We start from the raw sequence: 10,705 nt of genomic DNA, 5'->3' as shown, positions 1-10,705 counted from the left end.
TTTTTTTTAAAAAAAAGTCAATTTACTCTGCCTGTGGTTGTTTCTTTGTCCTGCAGGCCTTCATTTAGACGCTACAGGGAAGATGACCTCAGCACTGCTCCTCATGCCAAGCCATTATACTGCCACGGGAAGTGTAGAACACATTGAAATTGTATCAGGAAAATAAATTATTAGGAACATTAGAGTAAAAGGAAGAGGTTTTTTTTGTTTTGTTTTTTTTTTTCATGGCACACTGTGATTTTTAAAGTAATTGATTGTGCCTTTTTGTATCTATCTGTTGTGGTCTTTTTTTTTTTTTGGAGTGACTGTCTACGGGACAACATATGGAAAATTGAGAGTCCGAGCTCATATCTCAGTTCCTATTTTTCTGAGACGTTTTAAAGTTTTTCTATTTTTATTTTTCTGGTTCTTTTGCCATAGTGCACCATGAAATAAGTCATGGCAATGTTGAGTGAAGCTGCTCTAAAACCAGTTGCTGCACACACCCATGAAATAATTACTATAGAAGTGCAAACACTTGTTGCATATTTAATACCCTACAACATGCTTAAATTAACCTACACATTTGCCACAAATTGTAAATCAATATTTAAATGATTTCTTGAACTGTAGCATTTTCAGACCCCCTGCTTAAAAGGAAAAAAAAAAAGACAACATATCTTAACCATAGTCTAAATTATTTACCAAGGATTTGGTGGACATGCACCCCTACTACATTGTTAACTTCTGCAAAGATCGTAGTCCATTAATAGAAATAAGTAACACATATTGTCAATATTCAACTTTTATGGCCAGCTAAGAGCGATCCCTTGTCTTTAGTATTAGGCAGGTGAAAGATTTATGGTGAAAACTTGAGTGGCATTTTTAAACAATATACGCGCTGTATTTTTCCCCTCTTACAAATTAACACGCGTTAGGAACTCCTGATACTACAAACGGCTACCCCTCAACATTATCTGCCCTTTACATGTTACATGTTCAAAATAAAGAAACATTCCTTACATTTCAACTCTAAGCAAAATTACCTTCTTATGCCTGTTGATCATGGCCTATATGTGGCCGATAGCTTCAAGCTCTAGCTAATGTTAGCGGATCAGTGTAACGGGCGACACTTCTCAGATATTCGCCACAAAAAACAGCGAAACTCCTGCTCACCTTCACTCTGTTTATGCTCGCCTCGAAGCGAAGCTGCTGTACCGCCTTTTTCATAGTGGTCAAGTTAGACGAGCTGGACATTCTTTGCGTGTTTGTACGTTTTCTTTTCCCCAAAGCAGAACGATAGTAGCGATTCTTGCGGCGACGATGCTCTGACAAAAGCAAAAGATGGGAACATCCGGATTCCGGTTGTTTTACTGCTGCCGTTTTAAGACGCCAGAGGGCGCCAAAGTACAGAGAAAATGAAACATTTGGAAAAGAAAAGCTTTATTGTGGCAGACATATAAATTATGCTTTCATTTACCCCATTTTATTAAAACCTAGAATTTACAGACTTTGTATTTCAAAATTCTATGCATTTAAGTCATTGTATACATAAATATATCTTCCAATCTAAAATTTCAGTGCTGATCAGTTTGTAAAATAAAAATGAACTCTATAAAGTGCTTATTTAATCAGGTTTGGTGAGTGATCCATCATCCATGTATCAATAGAAAATTAGTTCATCACTTGTGTCAGGGCAAATAAGTCAATGCTAGTGTTCAGAATAGGGAGCCGGGTGGGGAAGGCACCAGTGACACCCTGATTAAGTGACACTGTGATCTTCACCAAAAGTAAAAATGCTCATTTCACCAGCGCGGGCTTGGAGATTAGACTTGATCTGAGGGTGTCCTTCTTCTACGGTACTCGTCTCAAGCCAGCGTCCCCGATTTGAATGTTTGGAACAACTGAAATTAGAAGAGACCGGTGAGATTATGTAGTAATTCAGCAAGAGAGCTTAAACTGTAGCAAAAGGAAACAAAGTACTTATAAAATAGTAAACACAAGCATCAGCACCTGCCGTCTGGTAGGAGGCGGAGAGTCCTGTAAAGCTCAGTTGTTGATGGCACGGGAGAACTTCGTGAAGGTTTGGGAGTGGAGAATGTAGTATAGGTTGGCGACTTGGACCGCTTTGCTTTTGCAGAAGACATCCTAACCTCTGGTTCGCTTCCTGCCATGTAAGAAATATGAGCAAAAAAAACAAAACAAAAACAAAAGAAGAAATCTGTAATGATAGATTCGTAGACTTAAGGTTGCGGCAGGACAACGTCGCTGGAACTTGTAATTGGGATACTATTGCCAAACATTTGGATAAAAACACTTAATACTTTATCCTTCAGCATAACATCCTAACTGCTCTACATGAGCTTTAGGATCCCAGCTACTAAACTATAAATCAATTTGGTCATCAAGAGTTATTAGAGCCCATTCAAATTACCCAATATTTTAATGACATGTAGACCACAAATGCATGGCAATTGAAAGAACATGGGAAGTGAATTATCACTGAATTCTTTGCTACTACGATATTATAATGGCTGTTGTATTCCAATAAGATGTGCAGCTCTACTCGAGATACAATCTTACCAGTGTCACCAGTGCTCACAAGATCTGGGTCAAATCATGAACAAAATCAAAACAAAATGTGTTCATGTTGTTCCCTCCTGTCCCATCAGGTTTACATTAATGGGCAACTTGGGTCTTTGCTAGAATCTGTGCATACCTCTCAAATCTTTGGAAACTTAACTCGGCAACGGATGGTCTCGGTGAAGCTGCACTGGCCCTGATGAGACTGAAATCTACTGTAAATGTTTCCCTGTGAGAAATTGTGAACTCTTATGTTTTATTAAACTCCTAGGAGATTAGTGGACAGAAATACCTTCAAGACCACTCCTAAAATCTTTCCTTGCTGGCGGCATTCTGTTAAAACCCCCAAAATACCAAAGATTAAGTTCCAAGTAAAACATGTGCTTGTACAGACATGCTCAGACTTGCTAGAGATCCCTTAAATAATTGAATTTAATTAAAAGCACCTAGCTGTTGCTCAACTTGTTCAAACAGTAAGGGTGTGGTTAGCTACTTGCCTCTTTTGATGAAGTTAGTGCAAGTTAATTTTGATATATACAGCATTATCATAACTACTGAAGGCGACATAGTTACTTGATTGTGGTATGAGGTGGCACTAGGTGTCTGGAATATACTTTTTACATCCCTTAAAACCACATGTGATAAACGCGATGTGGCCAAAGTGAGAGTGGTGCATAGACAACTACTAGCAAGTCACAACTAAAAGACACGAGCAAATACAAAGACATCCAAGTCAAAACGTCCAAGTCAATAATACAGTGCAACACAAGAGAGTTTTAAATTATGCATGCTAGATTTTGTTATTTAAACTATGAAACATAAAGTGTACTCAGTTGTATTAAAATAATTTCCTCAATTTAGTTGAAATTTTAAGGACATCAATTCAGATATTTTTATGCACTTTACCATACTTCTAACCTGTATGGAGCAGGCAATTATCACTTTATATATAAAATCTTGCTTTGTTAAATGATTGTATCCATGACCGTTTTTTTTTTTCCAAATAACATTTTTATTAAATAGACTTACTAACTGATAAGGCACTTTGACCATCTGATGAGGAATATCTCCTGCGATTTGCAAATGGCGTTGCGTTTAAAAAATGATTCTTGAGCCATGCAGCACGGTCTTCCTCAAAAGACATTTTCTGTGGAATACAAAATATTTTTAATAAAAAAAAAAAAAAAGTAATTCCACCACTTAAAGTATAAATTATGTATAACACATACTTCTCGCCCTAATCGAATAGCAGCCTCAGTAAAGTTTTTTCTTTCCTTCTCAAAGTTTTTCTTCTGCTCCTCAAAGAGTTTCCATTCTTCTTTGAGACGCTCCTTTTCCTCTAGGGTGTAGCAATCGTTAAGGAGAGCTGCTGTCTCATCATCAAATGATGTGTTTAGTTGTTGCTAACAAAAAATTTTAATTAAAAAAAAAAGTTAAACATTAACCTTTACCTTTAACAGACTTGATCTTGCATTTAAACTAGCCGATACTGACCTGGAGAAGTTGCTGCTGTGCATGAATGAACTCCCTGCATTGCTGGACTTCTTGCCTCATTCTCTCCATCTCATCCTCGTGAGTTTCCAGAGGTATAGTCTCTTTGTTGGACTCCATCTGATTGTGCACCTGTGAGACTAAGAAAACAGAAAACCAATTATTCAAAATTCCCTTCCTAGTATGGAGCACTTATCATCCAGGGTTGTGTGCATTTAAATCCATCATGATTTCACCCTCAGCCTGCTCAACAACAGAAATTTTTATATCAGAACCTATTCAAGTGTTAAAGTTGAAGTCCAGAACTAAATGAGAATATCTGACAAGACTTGAGGATCTGACCTTAAGTTATTATTCAAAGAATGGGTTTAAAAAAAAGTGTCACTAAATAAAAGCTGTAGGGATATTTCAAGAGACTAGTGGCCGAGACTGCAGAGAAATTTGGCTTTTGAAAAGCATCGACTCGACAGGATATGAACTCTCAAATACACATTTTTTTTATATAAAATGTTTATCCATTTATCTCACTTAAAAATGGTCCATAACTTTGTCCTGGTAAAAAAATACATTGTAGCTTATGGTTGTTGCTTTAAAGTTTCAATGTCACCAAAATGTTTGCATAAAAATAAACAAAAATTTTTACATTTTAAAAAAAAAAAAAAAAAACAAGCCAAAATAAATCAAAATATGGTGAAAAAAAGATTAAGGAGCATAGAGAAAATGATACAGCAACACGTGTACCTTGGTCTAATTTTTCTACATGGTTTCTTAGTTTCCTCCACTGCTGGCGGATGCTGTTGAGGAGTTGCTCCCTGGCAAGTTCACAAGAGTGGTCAAAGGCTTCCCTGCTCGTGTTTCCTGCTTTCTCTTCATCCGACTCAACCTTGAATAAAACAAAGCCAACCAGGTAAAACCAGACAATAGCGCTGATTTCGTCTTTGAGAAATTATAGTAAAAATCAGATGCTTACATATACTGCATAAAACAAAAAATAAAAATAAAAAAACTGGTGTGCTTTTCAACCTAGAAGGCATCATGAGGGAAAGAAGTGTGGTAATACAGGAGCAATATTTAAAGCTCAGGTAGAAATGAGTCTTCCAGATGAAGAATGGATCAAATTATGCTACTAAATTAGTCTTAAGGAAAACAAAGTCAATGTTTTGAAACATTAAAAAGCCCTGATATCACTCAAATGAAGATGTGTAAAAGTAGGGTAGCCTATAATCCTGACATGGTCACACCTGTTCTACCAGGTGAAATGGGTTCTACAAATGTTTGTTTTACAAACCTGCTCCTGGCTGTCATCAGCAGCGGTGGCTCCGCTGGTGGACTGCTGCCGTGGAGCCAGAATGTGCATCATCTCCTTCTTCATCTGCTGGAGGACTTTTTTAAGCTCGGCATTTTCCAAAATCAAAGCCTTCCTACTCGTCTCGTAGTCTCCGAGCAACGTTTTATACATCTCACTCTCGTGGCTGCAGAATGACAGTCGTGCATGCAATTAGGCTGCAGATGTCCCACAAATAAAACGGTTATTAGGGAGTTGGTTTGTACGATACCTCGCCGACAATTTTGCCGTCTTCCACATACTCCTTTTTCCATCTGATCGCCCCAAGCTATTCAGAACATCAATAGCTATGACGAAAATAAAAATAAAGCACTAACTGTTCCTGGATTTAAAAAGTTTTAACACACAATTCCTTAAAGATTAGCAGATTTACCTAGTTTCCTTTCTTTTCTGTCAACCAATAGCTGACTGAGGCGTTCCTTCAGTTTTGCAGCTTCCCTCTCTTTTCTCTTGGCATCATGACTATATTGAGAGGCACGACTAGCAATAATGCTTTGGAGCTTCTGAACCTGTTGAGATTTGAGGAGACTTATTACTCAGTCCATTAGCTTATTACTCAGGCTTTCGTTCTTAAAAGCAACTCATAATGTTTCACAGTACCTCCTCTTTTTCAGTCTTTAAGCAGCTCTGTAGAGTTTTTATTTTTAGTTGAAGCTGCCTCTCTGTCTCATGCAGTCCCGACTTCTCCCTCATTGACAACTCCAACTGATCCTGAAGAAAAATCAGAAACAAAACAATAAGGGTAATGCTTCAAGAGCTCTTTCTCAAGCCAAAAGCCTCCGCCCTAAAACTGGTTTGTGCAATTGGAAAATTAAGCAGTTGCTCCAACTAAACAATAGGCAAGTTGCTCACAAAACGGTTTTACTCAAGGCCAAACTGACAACATACACCCATGTTAACCTTGGCCAAAGTCTTGAGTGAACTCTGAATGACCTTGACCGAGTCCCTGAACATCTGGTTTCTTAGCTCAGTGGATGAATAAACAAAACCACATTTCCAACAAGTGGATCAGGTCTGATAAACCCAATTGAGCTCCTTAGTTCTGGTTCTGCCTTTTAGTCCATCAGCTTATTACTCTGACTCGACACAGAGAGGCCAACTCAGAAACACTACCATGTTCACCATGTCTCAAGAAGCCATTACAAAAAATAAACTCTACAATTTCCCCCCCAAACATTTTCAGAATAAGACACTGTTGCAAAACTGACAAAGGGATCAATGGCTAGAGACGATGTCAAATGCAAAACCAAAAATTTTTTAAACCATCTGTATGTTGTGACTGATTGTGAATAATTACAGGTCATTTCAAATCTGTGTATGCACATGTAAAAGGTCAAATTAATGGAGGTTCCATACATACTTGCCTTTAGTCTGGAATTGCTTATCTGAATATGCTCCAAGGTGCTCAGCTTCTTCAGCTGTTCCTTCTCCATCTCCTCTAAAGCGCACATATTTCGTTTATTAATTTGGAGCAATTCATACATGGTATTTAGAACTGGCACCGCTTTTAGACTCGCTCCCTCTGCTGAGCTGGCCTCAATACACATGGAGAGACCGAGCACGGCAAGCTCCTGTGAAGATAAACGAGTTCTTGAATGCAACATTAAATGATCGATCGTTTGTTTCATAGATTAGTGTTCACAGGTCAAACTTTGTTGGGAGATCTCAACTAAACTTATCCTTAAAACAAACCAAATAGAAAAAAGACGGTTGAACCAGTTTCTCTCAGATTAAGAATTTCTTATTAAATTGTAGTTTATATTGGACCATATTAACGATGATGGAACAATGCCAGTTTTTATATTGTTTATCATTTCACAATCAAAAAGAAATTATATTGCAGTTTATTGCAAAACATTTTCCGAGGGACTTATATTTCAAGTATTTTGAGGCCTAATACCATTTAAAAGGTCTGATCAAGTTGGATGAAATTTACTTATATTCCTAAATACTGTGTGAAAATGTGCAATGGCTTACTTTTGCCTTTAATTAGAAGTGAATTGTGTTAAGTCTTAGCCCATCTACCAGATTTTTAAGAAAAACATTTTGTAACTTTCATTTAAATTTTGACACTTTGAAACTGGTTTGTCACCTTGAAAATGAGAAATTCCCTCTTTGTCGGATCTTAATGTTAACTGAACCTTAATCACGAAACACACTGAACCTTGACATTTTCATACCTGATTTAGGTATGAAATGCTCTGAGGAACATTATCTTCAGTGCAAAATGCACTTATTACACTGTAGGAGCTTCTGGACAAGGGAAAAGAGTACCCCGGCACATGATTATGTCTTGAGGGAGATATTGTCACATGTGATATGCTCGAGATCTCAGGGCCTTCTGAGAACAGAGAGAAAACATCGAAGTCATTAGTACACTGCATCTATTGTGCCTTCTCCCATCGAATAGCTTGAACTGGGTTGATTCTATAAATAAGAACAAAAATGTGGGTCACCTAAAGCAGAACACTAAAAAAAATAAAAGAACAGCCAAAATGGGCCTGTCTATTCCTGAAATACTGCAGCACATTAAAGAAACTTACCCATATATGCATTAGTTGCCCTCCACTCCCCCATTGCACAGAAACGTTGGGACCGGAGGACGTGAGGTCATGAGTTATCAGCACTGAGATAGATGATCAAAAGATCTCACTGGACCAGAGCCCTGCAAAACGACATCAAACCATGAGACGGACCAGCAATAATCTGTGCCGATGCTTCAGCCACACAGGATTATCTGACAGATTTCCCTGGAAGGGGGTTTTATACTGAGATTGGAGTACAATCTCATGTCAGCCCTTGGTATTATTTAAATGGCAAAGGGGTAGGTTGATTTTATTCTCAAGAGAGCGTTTAGAAGGAGTAATGCACCAATCAGGCATAGCATAATCACTTGCCCAACAACGTTGATCCATAGTTGCCAAGAGCTTCAACAAGTGGGAGACTCTGACCACAGCCACTCCCAATTGTTTACAACAACAGTTAGCAGTAGATCCTTTAAGTCATCCAACTTGCAAGATGGGCTCTATTTAGGTGCTCAAATAAAATAAGAGAAAACGAGAGGCCAAGTCAACACCTCAAACTCTCTTTGTGCTCCTCTAAGCATTCCTGAACAACAACTTCTTTGTGCAAAAGTGTGGACATTCTTCTTTGTGCACATTATCAAGTCCAACAAGGCCACAACCGTCACAGAATACAGTTTCCATGAGAGACCATTTACAGTTTGCTTAGGTAGGTGGAACGTGTCAAAGTAACAAACACACAGGGCTGGACAATGTCAATAATAGTTGATGGATAATTACTGATTAGTTTTTTTGTTTGTTTGTTTTACATATCTGAAATACTGCCACACTGGTGGAGCCACCTTTCCTGTGCAGTTTTTACTCCATGCCACTTTTTATTTTTAAGAAGTTATGAAGAAGCATGATAGCAAAACCTCAACCTCCTGCTGCAAAAGTTACTCAACTTTCAGCTTGTTGCTTGGTAACCAAAGACAGTGATTTAGTTGATGCCACTCACCTTGCTTAGCTCACTGTGAGAAGTGGAGTGGCTACAACTTTTCCTCTGCCTACATCTCCCAGAATCTTGTGCATCTCTGGGTCAGAGTTCAGTAAATATTCTCTATATTGGATATTTTATCAAATGTATTAGCTATTGATAACATGTCTGTCACAATACATAGCATTATTGATTTACTGTCCATCCATATAGATGGACGCTTCTTTGGAACATCTCAAGGTTTCCTTGCAAAACCTGAACCAAAACGTCACACTGCTTCTGCTGGCTTACCCTTTCTGCCGTAGTACAGCTCGGTGTAATGTGTTCCCCAGATAAGCAAAGCATGCACAATTGAAGCTAAAATCTTAATAATGGTCCAAAAAAAACAAAACAAAAAAAAAAACAATTTAGCCTAGATAATAATCAACCAGATCTGTTTACTTGGTTTTTGTAGGTCCAAGACTGAAGAATGGGAAGCAGAAAGCTCTCTCAAAGCTGTATGCTTAACAACTTTTCTCAATAATAACACAACCTTGAAAACATGTTTACTTGCCGTCTTTGCATCTCACCCACTAACAGGAGTCATGCTGGAGAGATAATCAGTTTTTGATTTATCCGCTAGTGGCTTTAGTTATGCTTAATCAGTGTATAAGACTAGTCAGAAGTAGGACATGCGAGTTACTTTTAAAACCATTTTAAATTTGATATTAAACTTTCAGACCTTCGGGCTAATAATTACAAAAATGAAATGCTCTGGAAATTTAGGGTGAGCCAGAGAGACACGACCACAGCAACTCCCATTGGTTTACAGCGACAATGCACATTGTGTGAGTGTGAACAAACGAGAAAACTTGCATTGGTGTTCAGGAACGCAAAGAAAATTGACTGATAATAGTGTATGCGCGCAAGGGCTGCTCAAATGACTTGCTTTCTTATCAAGCCGAGCCAGAAAACACACACATACACAGAACTTTATCTTCAGAGACGACACAGTGAGTGGCAAAACGTAACATGGCCAGTTAACTTGACTAAACTACGACTTAAACACGTGTAGTCGTTTAACAGTGATGAGTTAGCAAGGTTATTCATCAATAAAAAAAACAATGGCATCATTTCACCCAACTTTAGATATGAGCTGGCCAAGTGGTTATGATGTATTATTGTAATTTTATACACTAAACTGGAAGCTAACGTTCCCCTTTCAACAAGTTCGTTTGTTCGTTCGTTGCTAATATCATAAACACAATCACTCATGTAGGGCATGAAATAGGTCAACTAACCTTCCCAAGTTTGGTGGTGAGGCTTTGATTAACGAGACCTTATTTCATTAAAAAAAAAAAAAAAAAACTGCAGTTTTGAAACCGAGTTCAGTCTACAGCCTGCTAGAAGCGTTAAACATACAAACACTACCTTAACTCGGCCAACGGGAGATAACAACCGACAGGTTCCACTCTGGCTTCAGCAGCTGCTGTGTTTTTTCTCTCTCTCTCTCTCTCTCTCTCTCTCTCTCTCTATCTCGAAGACTATCGTTTTGGTGTCGTCCAACTAAACTGCTTTCTTATTGGAGGAAACGTAGTTAAGCAACCAGTGTGCCAGGCGTACATTGGACAAACATGTGCGGCGGTGAATGATCATGCAGATGAAAATGCTGCCAGGTGTCTAAAGAAATGTACAACAATGCCCCCTAGTGGTGACAGGAGATAGTCGCCACCTTTGGTATAATGCTGTACTGTATAATAACATCATATTACAGCACAAACATTCACGGACAATCTGGTGCTTCAAAGAAGCCCTATACAGATATTGTCT

General features: G+C 38.2%; 3 protein-coding genes across 5 annotated transcripts in view; 1 reads left to right on the top strand and 2 right to left on the bottom strand.

The window, feature by feature from the left end:
- The window catches only part of LOC106958902 (guanine nucleotide-binding protein G(I)/G(S)/G(O) subunit gamma-5-like), a 5,858-nt gene extending 4,533 nt beyond the window's left edge, over positions 1–1,325 (bottom strand). Inside the window, exon 1 of the mRNA XM_015051075.1 lies at positions 1,156–1,325. Coding sequence (XP_014906561.1) covers positions 1,156–1,236 — 81 coding nt within the window. The 5' untranslated portion in view covers positions 1,237–1,325. The remainder of the gene's footprint in view (positions 1–1,155) is intronic.
- The window catches only part of LOC106958897 (protein CYR61-like), a 38,935-nt gene that overhangs the window by 10,589 nt on the left and 17,641 nt on the right, over positions 1–10,705 (top strand). The window lies entirely within an intron of this gene.
- On the bottom strand, positions 1,406–10,415 carry ssx2ipa (synovial sarcoma, X breakpoint 2 interacting protein a). Of its 3 annotated transcripts, none has more exons than XM_015051055.1 (14): positions 10,307–10,415; positions 7,942–8,063; positions 7,579–7,739; positions 6,763–6,969; positions 5,999–6,109; positions 5,772–5,907; positions 5,610–5,685; positions 5,342–5,525; positions 4,795–4,936; positions 4,057–4,193; positions 3,792–3,965; positions 3,592–3,709; positions 1,993–2,146; positions 1,406–1,883 (listed from the first exon to the last, which is right to left on the bottom strand). In XM_015051055.1, the coding sequence occupies exons 2-14, from the start codon at positions 7,973–7,975 to the stop codon at positions 1,742–1,744; spliced, it is 1,776 nt and encodes a 591-aa protein (XP_014906541.1). In that variant the 5' UTR covers positions 7,976–8,063; positions 10,307–10,415; the 3' UTR covers positions 1,406–1,741. The 3 variants fall into 3 exon arrangements, with proteins under 3 accessions (XP_014906541.1, XP_014906543.1, XP_014906542.1); XM_015051057.1 differs by having other exon boundaries at positions 7,579–7,736; XM_015051056.1 differs by lacking the exon at positions 10,307–10,415 and adding an exon at positions 10,177–10,285.

This window comes from Poecilia latipinna, unplaced genomic scaffold, assembly GCF_001443285.1.
Source record: "Poecilia latipinna isolate Pla-1442-1.1 unplaced genomic scaffold, P_latipinna-1.0 Scaffold1027, whole genome shotgun sequence".
NCBI classification, from domain to species: Eukaryota; Metazoa; Chordata; class Actinopteri; order Cyprinodontiformes; family Poeciliidae; genus Poecilia; species Poecilia latipinna.
Note: the sequence above shows the minus strand (reverse complement) of the source record. Positions and strands in the feature narration are given on the sequence as shown.